Source organism: Rutilus rutilus, assembly GCF_951802725.1.
Source record: "Rutilus rutilus genome assembly, chromosome: 15".
In the NCBI taxonomy this organism is placed as follows: Eukaryota; Metazoa; Chordata; class Actinopteri; order Cypriniformes; family Leuciscidae; genus Rutilus; species Rutilus rutilus.
The window spans coordinates 21,516,614-21,533,971 of NC_140220.1; the positions used below are offsets into that span (position 1 = coordinate 21,516,614).

Here is a 17,358-nt window from a genome sequence, read left to right on the forward strand (position 1 = left end):
CTTGAGCATTAAAACAAATGTTTCTTCCTGACCCTGACTGCTGTAACTTATCATCATGCATTTCTCATGGGACCATGTTTTCAGCCAAAGCTGGTTCTTGTCTTGCTTGCTTATGTTTATGTTTCTGAACACATCCTTAGCAGCTCACATCCTAGATCTCTGTTTCTGTGTTTCTTTCCTTTTAAATTTTTTTTTTTTTTTTGTCTGATTTTAAAACTACTTGTATTCTTTGTGGTCTAATCTAGTAAAACAATATTCACATTTTCATGTAAATTGTTTTGGTAATAAATCATCTTCCTAGAACATAAATGCAAAATGTTTTTTCTTAGGACTTGCAAACTGTTGTGATTTTTTTAAGGTCCATTTGAACAAGTCAAACAGAGTTCTGTGAAAAGCAAAGAGAAAATGACCAAGCTCTGCTTTAACACGTGTTTCATCTTTAGCTCTTTCTGAATGGAAATTGTTTGTCAGAGTAAATGTAAGAGCACTTTCCTGTGATTTTTCTTCTTCATTATTACATGAGGATACTGAAGCAGGCACCAGCTTGCCTTTGAATGTAGCTGTGGTTTCTTCGGCTAGAGCGCAAGGAACTTTAACCTCCTCTTTTCATCAGAGTTCTGGTGTATCATGGGTCTTGCTCACATTGAGTGATTTGTTGAAGGTTACATCTGGCATGTTCCACCTGAGCAGCGGCACCCCGAACCCTTTTGCAACGCACACATATGGAGGTCTGCAGTTTCCAGACTGTATTGTTGCTGAGGCAAAAAGTTACATTTGTATTGCCGTGTGCCAATGGGCCCTGACAGCTGGTGTGTTAATGATTTAAATGTTTTGTCACATCACATTAAACTGGCAATGACTTTTTCATTAGAGCAAATTGAAGTGAGACAACAAAACTATAAATGTGTAATTGTTCTCTATTAACTTCATAATTCCTCACACATTATTGCCTGAATGACAGAATAGCTTTGCATTTTCTTAAAACTGTGCCATATAGATGAGACTGAGGGCAATTATTACAATTATAACAAAGTTTGATCACAAACAAGATGGAGTACTGGACAGACACTTATTTAATCAAAGTACCAAAAGACTGTTCTAGCTAAAAAAAAGAAAAGAAAATCCCCGTTTAGATATAATGCAATACATACAAGCTCAAAAGTTTGGAATGATTTAAAATGTGTTTTTTTTGTGTGTGTGTGTGTGTGTGTGTGTGTGTGTGTGTGTGTGTGTGTGTGTGTGTGTGTGTGTGTGTGTGTGTGTGTGTGTGTTTTAAAGGGGTCCTTGATTATGATTTAACTTTTTTTTAACTTGCTGTTTGAGCATAAACATCTGCAAAGTTGCGACCCTAAAAGTTCAAAGCAAGGGAGATATTTTCTTTGACAGAAATAGCTTTTTAAGAACTACAACAAATGGCTGGCAGGGACTACAATGAGCTTCTTCCTGGGTTGGTAACATCACAATACCTAAAATTTACATAAACCCTGCCCCCTGGGAAACTCCATGTTGGGCTCTTTTAGAGAATAGGTAGAGTGGTTGTTGCTGTTTTTTACACCCCATTTTGTCCTAAGGCTGACAAACTTAGAGAGGTTACAATTTATTTTCAACACTGTTCCTGAAGATATAACCTCAACATAACCTCAACCTCCGACATTTTGCGGAGAACAGCTTCCAGAAGAGAGTAAAATGAAGGCTATATGCACAAAAGCTTCTGCTGAAAGACTTAGCCATTCCCGTTTTGTTGGGACAATCTGTTGTTTATAGATCACAAATTGTAAGTATGTCTTATCATTTGTAGTTTTGTTTTCTATTAACAGTTCCAATTATAAGCTTTATGTAGTTGCTATGATAGCTATGACATAAACGAATGGCAAAGTTTTGCCTCTGCTAGCCTTCTAACTAACATTACAGTATACCACAAGGCTCAGTACCATGACCGTTGCTGTTCACTCTGTACATGCTACCCTTGGGAGATATCATTAGGAAGCATTGCATTAGTTTTCACTGTTATGCTGATGATATGCAGCTCTATATTTCTTCACACCTTGACGAAATTTACCAATTCACAAAATTAACGGAATGCATAGCTGTTATATATATAAAAAAAAAAAAAAAAAAAAAAAAAAAAAAACTGTATGACTAGCAACTTCCTACTACTTAATTCAAAAAAAAAAAAAAAAAGGACAAAAAAATTCCTCATGTAATAACCTAGAACAGCCTTTCTCAAAGTGGGTGCCGCGGCACACTGGGGTGCCCCCTGACTGTGTCAGGGGTGCCGCCAAAAAATTTCGTAGGTTAAAAAATAAAAATAAAAAATTCGGACATTTCATATATAAATATATTTGAATTTACATAAATACATTCTTCTTCTTTTTAACCCTTTCGCACGTACGACCACACCGGTGTGATCAGTCTAGGCTGGTCCCTGGAGCACAGGTGTGATTAGAACGGTCAGTGCATGACATGATCAACTGCTAAATTCAAATGTGCTCTCGCGCGTTGGCTGGCGCTGAGCCAGAGACAGGCGCGCTCAGCTGTCATATATCACAACTTTTCAGTGTTTTCATCCACATCATGTTTGTTTTAGGTTTCAGACATAAGTACTAAAAAACAATACATTTAGAGTTTGTAAAATACACACTGATGTCAAAGGAAGAGGCAATAATAATCCTTTCCATTATAATTAGTTTTATTCATATCAGATACACATTGTGTAAGTAACTTTAAAGTTTACTCTGTTCTTCTCCCAGTTCACCTGCCACTTACTTTTATGTATTTCGGGAGAAGTGGATGAATTCACTTGTTGTAAATCCAACAGATCCGATTCTCTGAACTGCATCTGCGGCACAAACTAACATGGCGGCGGCCATCGCGCATACAGCTCAACTAACGCGATCGTTATAAAGGTGTTCAAAAAACAAAACACTTCCACTTGCATATATTTGACAATCGGAATATCAGATATTTCATGCCATATCTAACAAATTTGTGAATATTTTGAATAAAAAAGGAAAAATGACATAAAAGCAGATCATCATTCATTCAGCTCTGTTGTTGCTGCGGTGTGTCACTTGACAGGCATTGACGCGTCACCATGGAAACCATAAAGTGACACATTCTGAATAACGGTCACCTTGAAAAACTCACGCTGGGGGGTCAGCCAGAATATTTTAAATTTACGTGTGAAAGGGTTAAACATATGAACGGATTAATAAAATTGTAAATTCATTTTATATATATATATATATAATTTGCATTACATTTGGGTTATGCAGTGTTTTTAAATTATATTTTACACTGGGGTGCCTTGAGATTTTATGCACTTTTGAAAGGTGCCCTGACGGAAAAAAGTTTGAGAAAGGCTGACCTAGAATACTGTCTAACACTTGATGGCTGCTCTGTCAAGTCTTCGTCGTCGGTTAGGAACCTGGGTGTACTCTTTGATACCAATCTTTCATTTGAAAGTCACATGTCTAGTATCTGTATTTTGTATCTGTATCTGTATGTCTAGTATCAGTAAATTTTTTAATCTTAAAAATATAGCTAAATTATGTCATAATATGCTCTCAATGAAAAATGCAGAACAATTAGTTCATGCATTCATGACATCAAGGCTAGATTACTGTAAAGCTATTATGGGTGGTTGCACTGCACGCTTAATAAACAAACTTGGCTGGTCCAAAATGCAGCAGCTCGAGTTCTTACCAGAACCAGAAAGTATGACCATATTAGCCCCGTTCTGTCAACACTGCATTGGCTCCCTATTAAACATCGTATACATTTTTAAATATTGCTGATCACTTACAAAGCACTAAATGGTTTAGCTCCCCAGTACTTGAGCGAGCTTTTAACGCATTATAGTCCTTCATGTCTATTGCGATCTCAAAATTCCGGCCAGTTGATAATACCTAGAATATCAAAATCAACTGCTGGCGGTAGATCCTTTTCCTATTTAGCACCAAAATTTTTAAACAATCTTCCTAACATTGTCCGTGAAGCAGACACACTCTGTCAGTTCAATTCTAGACTAAAAACACATCTCTTTGGCCTAGCATACACATAACACATTATAGATTCTATAATTCAATGTTAGGCTGCATAGTTTAGGTCAGCCGGAACCGTGAACATTTCCCATAAATCCTGATGTACTCGTTACATCATAAGAAGAATGGTGTCTACGCTAATATTAGTCTCTCTGTTTATCCGAGGTTTACCGCAGTCCGCCGGATCCAGGCCATATCCAGATCTGATGAAGGACCTGCGCCTGGACACGATGACAACGCAGTCCTGAAGTGTCAACCAGTCCATCCCCTGTGAAGGCCTCCCTCCCTTCTCTTTACCTCAGTACAGATGAAATGTTGTCGGGATAATTCCGGTTTGCGTGGCTACGCAGACGCGACAAAACATTTCTGTATTACACATTTTTAAGGCCAGACAAGTAGTTTATTGAGGGTTGATTTGTAAAGAGGAATACACGCCTGTGTACATATATATTCAAACGCGTATACCTTTGGACTGAACACGTAATGCGCATGTGCGCGACGTCTGCATTTTCGCAGGTTTGCGTTTTTGAGGTTTGTGCAGAGATAACAGATAATCATTGCACCTTCGAACCTATTTCAGGGAGTGCATTCTCGAGACACCAGGCACTGTTTTGTGCGGATGGGCAGCCGGAGCGCATTAAGAACGGTGTTAGAACGTTTCCTGTTAGAACGGTGTTGTGTTAGCGGCCCCTAAGTTTATAACTAATGATCTTCACAACGGAAGTGAATCAATCAATCAAAACTAACTTTAGCTGGACAATAACTTTATCCTAGAGCTGTTGTAAAGCCTAAACAATCTGTTATGGTAATTTCCTATTATCTCCGTAAAGCTGCATCCATATTGTTAAAAGCGCTATATAAATGAAGGTGACTTGACTTGACTTGACTATTGATGTAGTGTTTACTTTAGCTTTTGTAAGCTCTCGCTTTTGGAAGACTGTTCACCGCCCCTTAGGAAAAAGTTATCTATGATTTTGTGATGGATTACTGTTTGTATTACCATAGATTTCAGACAAATACGATTAAATGGTTGATAACAAAAATTTCAACAACAACAAAAAAAATCTGTAAAACCTGTAAAATCTGTGCTTGCATATTCTGTGCTATTCTGTTATTCTTTTGAATTTTCTATTCATCAAACAATCTTGAAAATAAAGTATCACAGTTTCCACAAAAATGTTAAGCTGCAAAATTAACTGTTTTCAACATTGACAATAATAATAATAAAAAAAATAAAATCATCATATTGGAAAGATTCTTGAAGGATCGTGTGACACTGAAGACTGGAGTAATGATGCTGAAAATTCAGCTTTACAATTACATCACTTTACCATTTATATTTTACAATATTACTGTTTGTATCAAACTAATGCAGCTTTAGTGAGATGTAAACATTAACAAAAAAAACAAAACAAAAAAAACACAGGAACATGGTTTTGCATCTAAAAGATGACAAGAAATCATTATGAAAAAGTTACAAATGCCCTCCTCCGCCTCCCCTGTTTCAAGTTTGCAGTTACCTAACAGACATGTATCACCTTTCCTAGTTTAACCAGCATTAGATATTTTAAGTGCAGCACCCGTAGACCCACACCATGTTGAGAGTGTTAGTTATTTCCTGTTTAATCAGTATGGCAAAGAGAGTCGACTAGCAAATCTAGTTAGCAGCTCATTAGAGGTGAAACGGAATATTCTACAGGGTGAAATTAAATCATTTGAAATGATCCGTGCTGCGTTAATTGTCCATGATGATTCTTGATTAAAGTCCTTATGCATGTACCATTAGGACAATGAGAGGGGATTAACCTTTCTTGCTTAATTTACTATCAGCAACAAAACGAAGGTAATAAAACTGCTTTGAATAAGTAGCAAGATTCATCTTTGTTTATATATATTCAAATGCTATCATTGGAGTGTGATATATTGTCATTTTTCATAAATTTAGAAATATTTCTTAAAGAGCTAGATTGCCCAATGAAATGAAAATTCTGTCATTAATTACTCACCCTCATGCCATTCCAAACCCATAAGACTGTCATTGAACTTCCAAACACAAATTAAGATATTTTTAATTAAATGGAGAGCTTTCAGTCCCTCCATTGACAGCTTATGTAACTACCACTTTCAAGCCTCAGAAAGGTAGTGAAGACATCATAAAATCCATGTGACTCAAGTTGATTAACCTCAACCTTTGTGCTTTGTTTGCACATTAAAAATACCCTGGTAATCCAGAGTTCTCGCGAGGGCACAAGTTGAATTTGCTCAGCGAGTTACTCTGGTGTCGAGTAATGATGCTCATTAAATATACCCCTCGATCTGAGCTGCACCAATCACATCGGGTTATCTGATATAGCCGGGCCAGAGGCGAGCTAAACGGATGACGACAGCGCTGTGACGTCGAAGTCATTAGTAAACATTGCAAGATGGCTATGGATGAACACCAGTTGTTTGAAACGGCTTTGGCTGCTACAGTGAACGAGTTAAACTTGGCTTTTTATCTAAAACAGGAACAGAAGACGCCGCTCGAATCGTTCCTTTGCAAGAAGGACGTTTTTGCTGTTTTGCCGACCGGATACGGTAAGAGTATAATCTACCAGTTAGCTCCGCTGGTAGCTAAGCGTATGGGGGTTTATTGTTGTGATTGGTCGTAGTGTTATCCAATTGCGTGCAGTGAGATTTTCAAATGCATGCTTGGTGCCGCCCCTCGAGCTGGGCGATTTTCATTAGTCGACGCCAGACCATTAATCTTTTAGATTTAGGTCTGGATTTCCAGGCTACATTAAAAACTCATTATTAACCAAATATTAATATCCAATGCGCGTTCACGAGAGCACCACGACACATGCATGTTGTGTTGGTGTGAGAGCAGATGTTGTTGCGTGAATGTGCATTGGAAAATAAAGTTGTAGGCCTACTTTTTTTCTGTAAACAAAGCACTTGCGTCACTTCATAAAATTAAAACCACTGGTGTTATATGGATAGCCTTAATGTCTTTACTACCCTTCTGGGGCTTGGAAGTGGTAGTTGCATAGGATGTCAATAGAGGGACAGAAACCTCTCAGATTTCATTAAAAAGATCTTAATTTGTGTTCCGAAGATGAACTAAAGAATTACGGGTTTGTAACAACATAAGGGTGAGTAATTAATGACATAATTTTCATTTTGGGGTAAACTAACCATTTAATAGAAAATGAAAATCCAACTATTGTCAGATTTGTTGGTTTGTCATAGCAGCATAACACAGTGTGACTAGTTTGGTGACTGGTCATAGGAAAGAAATATTGTGAAGTATTTCTAAATGCCTCACATTTCTTTTCTCTGAAGCCACTATTTAGTACACTAAAGCAACAATAAAGGACATTTGTTTACATAAACCATAATTCATAAATGTGAATGTTTTTGGCACCCCACTTTTTATTTTACCTTGAGTATTTCATGTTTTTTTTTTCTCTCTGATTCTGTTAAGGCATATTCAACTAGTTTTCACAGCTCTGATGTGAGACACAGAATAACAAATATCTAAGCTCGACAATTGGTTAAAAACTTTGTCATTGTGAAATTCTGGGTGAGCATTTTTTTAGACAGTCCTGCTAAAAATGGCTTGTCATACCATTGTGGAAATGACAGATGTCTCAGTTCATAGAAGAAAAAAAAAAAAAACATCCATTTTGTTGGATGAAAAGAAAATATGTTTATGCAAGAGAGAAACTTGCTCAAAGATTGTTTATCGGGCTGTACGGAATAAAACTGCGTATCAGCATCAGCTTGTTGTGCTACTAGAATACACTGTCACAAAAATGTAAAAACAGACACAAACACTGCAGTGTATTTAGAAGTTAAAAAGACGACAGAACAGGCATGCCTAGAAGTAAAACTATGGTTTTGCATTTTAATGTGCAACACAACCCAGATATTTGTCAAGAAACTTCAAACTCCAGACGGTTCGAACAAAACTTATTTGGGATTTGAGGTTGCTCAGCTGGGTTTGATTCCACTTATTTCCAGCCTGCAAATAAGCTTATGTTGATTGATTGACATATTTAAAAATATGGTCTCATTCTTCATGTACCGATAAAATTGCATCTAAACCATCCTAGGAAGGCTTCAACAGGATAATCACGCACGATCAATAGTGGCTTTTGCTCTGCGTACTAATTGCGAACCTGATCAATAAAGTCAACCAGACAAAGGACCACTAACCTGGCAGATTAGCCCAGAGATCAGGAAGACTCGTTTTAGCCTTCAGCTCTGAATAAGGAGAGACTCAGGGGTACCAGCATCAATTCAGAGAAAATACACCACCTCACAATTCCTTTCAAATAGCATATTACCCATTTCTGAATTCTCTTGGTATGAAAAGCAAAAGAGATGACTATAGTTTTGCCGAAACATCACTTTCCCCTTTTTTTTTTTTCTTTTTTTTTTTTTTGCTTCAAGGAAAATATGGAACTGAGAAGTATCTTTTGTAACCAGTAGAGTCAGATAGTTGTCTGCTGACTTTGCTGCTATTGGACTCCAAGGAAATGGTTTTAAATAGTTTTAAAATGAAACTAAGTGTAGGTGTGAGACTTTTTCTTCCCCTTTCAGTAGGAACATCTTTTAAGGGAAGTGTTGTACCAAGGCCACTTGGTACAAATCATCAAAAGAGTAAACTTTATATTTTATGATGCCCTGGTATTCAGGACGACAATCCGCACCTTTACGACTAAAGGCTGTGAAAAGTTCTCACAATCATAGTGGAAAAGAGAAGCACAGCTAATCTCTGGCTCTCGAGACAATGGATTAACCATAACCTTGAAGCTGAGCGTTTCATTGTAAATAAACCAGGTGTAAGAGCAAATTTGTGCACTGCAAATATCAAAACAATCTTAAATCAAGATGCATTTACTTGGGAAGAAATTAAGTCTTGTTTTCTGAAAAATAAAGTGTGTTTATGCTTAAAAACAAAAAACATTACCTCCTGATGGGTTAAGGGAAAAAATCGCAGACAAAAAAATGCAAAGTAAAAACAAGATTATTTGTTTTTCTTTACCTCACTGGCAGATATATTTTATTGTTTTAAGCATAAACTAGCTTAATTTTGATCTTTTATTTAGTATACAAGACTTAATATCTTCAGTAGTTTTGCTTCTTAAGGATATCGTGGCCACAAATTAAGAATTTGTTCTCTCATTTTAGTAAATCATGACAACGATTTACTTATTCGTTCACTTGTTTTACTTAAATGTTTAGTTAAATGTTAGTTAAATAGCCACAAATTAAGAATAACTTAATTCCCTTGTTTTAGTAAATCATGTCCACATTGAACTAATTTGTTCCCTTGTTTTGATTTAACAAAAACAAGGGAACAAATTATAATGTATACTATATAACGTCATCACAATTTAGTAAAAACGAGGAACAAAAATATATTGGTCGTACAGTGTACTGAAAATAAGGGAACAAATTAGTAAAACATGCTGATGTATTTGTAAGTCGTAGGAACGAATTGTTAATTTGCGGCCACAATATATATATATATATATTTTTTTTTTTCATATGTCACAGGTGGGGATTTGTAGCTTCCCAAGTAAATGTATCTTGATTTAAAAATGTTTAGATAGTGTATTTTAGGGGGACACACATGAGATGCAAGATTTATCAAAGCAGTTGAAGTGCCATTTAAAAGGTTTGTAAACACATGTTTGTACAATATGTTTTGGAGAGTCATTTCAAAAGATGTGCAAAACCTCATACAGTATTGCACAGTATGTGTTGTCTCAACAACTAGTCGACTAACCGGTCTTAATGAAGCTCTACTGTTTATAAATAGGCTGGTTTTGGCTTCCCCAAACCTTGATCAGATATAATTCCAAAGAGGCATTTATGTAAAAACTCCAGTGGGCAACCAGTCTCTGGCTACAGAGTAATAAGGATGCATTCTAGAGAGGGTTTTATAAAAAATGTCTATAGTTTGCATTGCTGCTAACTTGTCAACCTGCACGCATCAAATAGTCAATTGCTCCTTTTGTCCTTTTATGCAATATGGCCTCTGAACTAGGAATAGAATGCTTATGTTTATTAACATTTTATGGTGCAAACAAAATTTAATTAAATGTGATGGCATTAAACATTTAATTAATTAAAAACAATAAATCAACCTATTTTTCTTGAATTTAATATTCTTTGAATCAGATTTGTCTTGTAAAAAAATGTTTTGTTTGTTTGTTGGCTGTCAGTACTTTAACGCATGTTTCAGTATATGTGCAAACGTAACATAAATGTAATTTGCTCAGGTACCTCATCCTTTGAGAAATTTAACCTACTTGAGTTCACTAGCCAATAGTGCTGGACATCTATGGGTGCAATGTGTTAATTACTGGATCACGCATCATGAAACAAAAATGAAAAAAAGTGAGATTTGGCTATAATGGACAAAATCAGTGGTCAATTCTGATGGCTCCTTTATTTTCCAAAAAAAGCTTGGGTTCTCTATTTACAACTTGTGCAAAACATTTAAAGGTTTCAAGGACTTTACATTGTAAGTTCAATTCAAGGCACATACATGGGACAACAACAACAGTTTAGTAGTGGAAACAAACAAAAGAAATTAAATGCACGTATAGCAATCAAAAGTTACTTTGGTTCCCAATGGATTCTACTTGCAAAACCCAGCTTAAAGACCAAACAAATCACCATATCTTTAAAACGAGACTTTCAAAAATCGTAGAACCACTCCCCATCCTCATTATGAAGAAAAAAATGTTGTAGCACATGACATTTTGTGGTTGTTGTTCAGCTAGTCTTGGCTGTTCGAATGAACTGCCACTTGGTAATCAATTCATTCAAATATCAGATAGATTTAGCTTTATCCTAATGTAAAACCACTATATCCACCAATGTGCTGAAGTCTGTATTAAATAAGTTTTAATAGTGTATAACTACCAAACTGCACAGGCGAGAAAACTTTCAAAACATAATAAAAAATATATTCTGTCAAAAAAATAATGAAAGGGACACAAAAAGATTAAAGATGCATACAGCCACATGTGTGGTAGTGCTTTGCTCAGACTGACCTCACAGTCATTTAGAGTAATTATTCCAAACCAAATCAATGTGCTTTTTCAAGAGACGGATTGAATGTTGGTTAGAATTGTGGATGCAAGGCATTGCTCACAGTCCTTTTTGTGTAATACATCCATTTGACTACAGGGACACTACTGTGATTTTCAGCTCATCCATAGAAAATAAAGAACAATGTTCTCCACACGAGTGAGGCAATGATTCACTCTGAATCATAACACACCATTCTTGTCTGGAGGATAGACCTTGGCTTGTTAGCAATGTCATCTATTGATGTCTGTCAGGATGTAGTTTGCAATTGCCCTTCAAAATGTGTGCTTTCCATTCAGTCCTTGCCTTCAAAATGTGTAGCTCTCACTGTAATCCACGGATCTCTGCATAAATGATGTAAAATCCCTCACATTAACCACATTAAGACATACTGCTGGGTTACAGTAAGGCAATAGATAAAACTCTTTCGTGTTTAGTATGACACATTTCTGGTTTTGGTAACGACCCAGCAAAAACCCTCCACGCTAGGCCTGAGGTCTTCAGTAGAGGGAATGATGTACTGGATAGTGGCACAAATAAGTTCCTCTGCTTAGCCTGCCTTTACTTTTCTCTCCGTGAAAATAAGTCTTGATAGGCTTGAGACCGATTTATCTCACTAACGGGTTAACTTTGCAGCGATTCATTTGGGTCTGTGCCACTGCAACCGCCTCCTCTCAGGGAACCTGAGCCTGACAACCGCACCGGACTTGTGTGGAGGAAGTCTGTTAAAAAGAGTTACGGGTGGCCACATGATTTGAAATGAATTGTTAATGGTGTACACATCAGTTAAAAGCCTTCAGATGAGAAATGGAGCCCTAGGATGTTCCAAATTTCAAGGAAAGTAGGGACGGGGTGGTCGGAGCAGCCTGCTGGGATGCTAATGAGAAACAATTTCAAGACCACAGAAGTGCAGTAGCCCTTTTTTTCCCTTTTAGAGAGCATTTTGTTTGTGACACGCACTGAGGCAAACCTTGTGTGTTGTTGGTAGTTAATCAGTGCAAGCACCAACTGTTAGTCACAGAAATCAAACATCTGTTAGATTTCGAGTAATTCCAAAAGCAGTTTGGATGTAAACAAGTATCCCACGATCTAGTCTTACACTTAATGGCAAGTTAGAGGGCAATGAATGGTTAACTCCAACAATTAGGTACCCCAGCCCAACTTCAAGCCCCCTCCCCAATCCAGAATCCTCCTGCCAAGCGAAAATAACCTCAGATTTTTTTCTTTCCCCCCTCCCTTTCTTAGACCAGGGATTATGCAGTGGGGGTTTGAACCTGGCCCACAAAATAAAATCTTGTCAAAGCAAGTAAAGTCTATGAGTAACAGCGCATGATAAATACTTCTCCACAGTAAGCCTGCATTCCAAACTCGGCTCTCTGTCCTGGAAAACTGGTGCGCCATTAAAAAAATAGTCCTAATTGCACTCATGCAGGGATCAGAAACTCTTTCAAAGACAGAATCTGGCATGTGCCAGTTCTTCTCCATGAAAAGAAGGCTTTTGTTTAAACGTTCATTCATCATCCCACCTGATGTGATGCATGATTAAAAAGGGTTTTGGTCAGTAAAGGAAAAAGTTAGACAATGATGGGGATGTCGCTGTAGAATGTTCCTGATCACTTTCATGAGAGAGAACAGAAATAGATAGAGAGGTGGAGCTCTGTGTAATGCCCTGGCCTAATTTGTAAATCACAGAACATGTTCAGAAAGGACATTTTAAGTTTATAAAAGGGAAATACAGACTTGGTTGAAGTTTTTCATTGTTTCTTATGTTTTACAATTTATAATTTAAGAAAACATGAAGCAGATTACAGAGCTCCCTCAGGATATTCATAGTTTACCTAAGGGGCTTAGCTATTATATTACCTAATTTTATGTTTGGGCTGCTAATTACTTGAAAATTAGACTCCAGCACAAAAGCTATCCACATAAAAGCTATCAGAAATATGGCATGCTAGAGTGTTCGTGGTCTATTTGAGATAATATTCTCTGAATGTACTGAAACAAGCTGCCCCCTGGTGGGTAAAATTAAACATAAACATGCCCTGGAAAATGCTTGCACAGGAACCCTTAGGCCCATCTCTCTACCGCGATCACTGATGTCAGCCTCTCCTTCTGAGAACTGCAGGGTGTTGAAGAGTGGTCCTTTTCCCTTCAAATGTGATTTCCACAAAAGCTCATTTCCTGAATGACTGCCCATGCTCTCTGCTGCATTTTGAAAGTGCACTTCAATTCCAAAAAAAGGAAATAAAAACTCAGCTCCTTTTTTTCTACTGCAGCTTAATCAGCTGTGTTTTGGTTTCCTGACCACTGTTATCTTAACTACTGTTGTGTGAAGGGGTAGCTGTATTTCAGCACAAAGGGCATATTTTGGTTGTGTGGTTAGCAATGATTTCAAGATCTTAAAGTGGTTGAGAGGCAAAACCTGTGGACTGCACTTGCAGCAGGTAGCCAACGTCTACGGCGTCAACATATATGCAGCGTCTTTGAGTGAAACGACTTTGAGCCTCACAAATTACAAAACCATTTCATATTTACTAAGAATAGAAAATATAGCAGAATTCCACATAGTTGTCCACAGTATAAATTACCATGTTGACTGCACCTGGAAATATATATATATGTATATGTATGCGTATATTGTACAGTATATTGAACTACATTTTCTTTGAACAAATGGTTGTAGCATCCATTGAAAAGCATCATGTGTGGGAGAAGTCCACACTGGGAACGTTACTGCTCTTGCAATAAGCTATGCTATTGTTACTAAGGTGACAGTCTCGGAGGCCAATTCCTCCATTAGGTGTGTAGATGGGCTGAATTCTGAAGTCCCCTTTTAAAAGCTGCTCATTGTTTAGCGACACTATCTGAAAGCTTGTTTCAGTCATTTCCAGGATGGAGTTATCCTTTTTGGTGCCGGCCTCGCAGTAGTCATCTTTTCTCCTGCCGCGATTGTATTTCCATTTGGACGACGATGACCTGCTTTTCTTGTGCATGTGCCAGCAAAACACGCTTAGAAGTGTCACAAGGACCACCAACACTGCCCCACCAATCACTCCAGCTAATAGGAGTGTGGAGGTGTTGTCTTGTTGGGCAGCCTGCTCGGATTCAGAGTTCGTGGATGTGGATTTGGTCTTAGCCTCAGAACAGATAGTATCCTCACCTGGTCTGTAAGTGTTAAGAGTATCCAGAACGTACACGCAGATGCGATAGATAGACCTGGGCTCCAAATTTGACAGGCTAAGTCTTCGTTGGTATCCTGGGACTGTTCTTTCTCGATGGATGTCGCTCATCAAACTCTGCCCCATTTTGACCCAAGTCACCTTGTAAGCAGTCACAGTGAAGTAAGACTCCCAGCTCACATCAATGCAGGTAGAATTAACAACATGAAAGGAGATTTTTAAGGGGTCTTCATAAGGAGGTAGGGGACCAGGAGGGAAATGTGGAACTGGGGGAGTGGGGTTGGCTGAGGCGGGGTTAAAAGCAGTGGGTGAAATGGTGGTGAAGTGGGTGGTTCTAGAGGTGGTCGTAGTGATGGTGGTGGTTCTGCGGGCTGGCAGTGTAGATGGATATGAATGGGTTGGCCAGGGATGCAACACAGTGCCTGCAGGGCAGTCAATGGCATCTAAGGTGAGCTCTCGAATTACCATACCACGCACCCTTTCTGGACTCTGACACGCAAACCCGCGGACATTTATCGCAGACGGCAGAGACCTGAGCCATGCAATGACCCACTTAATGCTGCAATCACAACGCCAGTGGTTGCTTCTTGCATTAAGGTGCCTCAGGTTTCTCAAGCCGTCAAAGACACCCGATGGAAGAAATTGTAGCTGGTTGTTAGAGATATCTAACTTCTCCAGTTTACTAAGCCCAGCGAAGGATGCCACTTTAATGATGTCCATCTGGTTTTCCTGCAGGTTGAGCTTGGTCAGGGATGCACTAGGGAGCAACGGTGGTGGAGTGGTGAGGGAGTTGCGTGCTAGGGACAGTTCTTTGAGGTTGACAAGATCCTGGAAGGTTCCCGGAGCAATGGCCTCATCCTCAAGCAAGTTCCCATCCAGCAACAGTCGCTGCAGTGTAGTGACATTCTGGAAGGCATCCTCGTCAATGTCTGCAATGCGATTCTCATCCAAACGCAGCTCCTTGAGATCTGCTGGTAATCCGATAGGAATGCTGCTTAGGTGGTTTTTGGTGAGGAAAAGAAGCTTGAGGCTGACAGCCTCTCTGAAAGCCCCTTCCTCTACCCCTACAGTTGAGATGGAGTTGTCATCCAAGTGGAGTTCCTCCAGCATGGGAAGCTGGGCAAGTGCTGCCCTTGATATAGTCTGGATGTTGTTTTCCTGAAGGTGCAGCACTCGAACGTTCTTGGGAAGGTTGAGGGGAAATTCATCCAGCTGATTTCCATATAGGTAAACGGTATCTACAGAGGCAACATTGTGTAGCTCCAACGGAAAGCCGGCATTGTTGATCTGATTGTTGTGGAGGAAGAGGGTCTTATATCCCTCTTGCACCCCCAGAGGCACAGACGTCAGGCTTCTCTCATTACAGTAAACAAATGTTATATCGCAGCGGCACTCCTCGGGACAGGAGGAGACAGGGTTGAACTGCACATGCAAGCTCAACAACACTGTCAACCAAAAGCGAAGAAATGAAGTCCAATCGTTATTCCAAAATCCAGCTTGAAACTCCATAATGAAAAAGAAAGGGAGGGAACGGAAATGGCAAGACAAAATCAGTGGTTGGAGGGAGTAAAAAGGAAATGTAACAAATCCAGCAAAATGAAGTCCTTTAAAAGATTACTCTAATGTGCAGTTTGCAGATAACCAGGAATTTGAGGAGTAATCCCTTGATAATTTCTAGTCCTTGTCTGGAGATGGTCTCATTAGAGTGCATGGGTTCTCTCACTTAAGCCATCCATGCTGAGGAATCAGATCATTGCAGAACTGCTCTAACTCAATGTAGGGCCCATGCAGGGTGTGACTGAGAGAGTGCTGAAGCACTGTGCCACACCGTCCACCTCCCAGCCTGCTGTCAAGTGCTGATGGGCCCCAGCCCCGGCTGTTTCCGGAAGATGTGACATTTGTGTCCAGAGACCTGTTTCAAAAGAAGGAGAAATTAGAATACAAAAAGTTAACAACAAAAGCTATAATAATTTAGAAAACTTACAATTAATGCCTTGTAAGTGATTAAATCTCAAGACAATGGTATTAAACTGCATAAATGGGATTTATTTCACAAATTTCAATAAAGAAATCAATAAACAAACATCAATCAATAAATACAATACAGTAAAATGGAAAATAACTTAACAAAACATGAAGCAAGGATTATGTGGTTGCACATAACTTTTGTGTTTATTAAAGGTATTTCCAAGTACATGGCTACTGCTTATGCAATGTTCTCTGTTTACTATGGTGTCTTCGTTGTGCATCATAGAATATGCACGTCCTGCTTTAGCATAGCTCAAAGGGGGGAAATATGAGTTGAGGGAGAGGGTGTGTCCTACACAGCTCAGAGTGACAAATGCTGCCTGTCAAATTAAATGGGATCGGGGTATAATTTAGCCTCTCTACCTGCAATAAATGATCAGGTTTTTTTTTTTTGTTTTTTTTTTTTTTCAGCAAAGAGGTTTTATGTTAGCTCAAGATCTCAGAATCACTACTCACACTGAATCTACCATTCAAACTGTATTGTTCTCATTTCTGAGTGATTTGAATAAAACATTCAAAATAAAAGTAAGCTGATTGTGCACTGTTTTTCATCATAATAAAAATATTTATAATTGTCCAAGGCAGCTGCTGCCCTTTAATCAACATTGTGGAAAGGTTTTTTTTTTTTTTTTTTTTTTTTTTTTTTTTTGTATAACCTGGGGTAGATATATATATATATATATATATATATATTTTTTTTTTTTTTTTTCTCATAACATAGAAAGCAGGCTTTTTGGCTCGCATTTACATTTCATGAAATATGACAGCAGTATACTCTTTTGTACTTGACAATATCAAAAACAGTATTTATTTATACACATATGCAACTTAAAACTTTTCTGTCAATCCTTTTTGATGTTACTGTAAAATAACATACTTCTTGGTATCTTGAGCCTTCAGCAAACATCTTTGCATTGGACTGCTCCTTTTGTGACCTGACCATCTGCTTTGTTAACAGAGTTAAGACAATCGATGCCTGGCAAGAGATCACTTATCTTTACTAAGAAGCAAGCTGT

The 17,358-nt window shown here is 38.2% G+C and overlaps 1 protein-coding gene across 2 annotated transcripts in view; it reads right to left on the reverse strand.

Moving 5' to 3' along the window:
- Nucleotides 1-8,253: 8,253 nt before the first annotated feature.
- flrt2 (fibronectin leucine rich transmembrane protein 2) overlaps nucleotides 8,254-17,358 on the reverse strand; it is a 43,272-nt gene continuing 34,167 nt past the window's right edge. For both annotated transcript variants that reach the window (XM_084432814.1, XM_084432813.1), the window contains exon 2: nucleotides 8,254-16,226. In XM_084432814.1, coding sequence (XP_084288940.1) covers nucleotides 13,835-15,823 — 1,989 coding nt within the window. In that variant the 5' untranslated portion in view covers nucleotides 15,824-16,226 and the 3' untranslated portion in view covers nucleotides 8,254-13,834. The remainder of the gene's footprint in view (nucleotides 16,227-17,358) is intronic.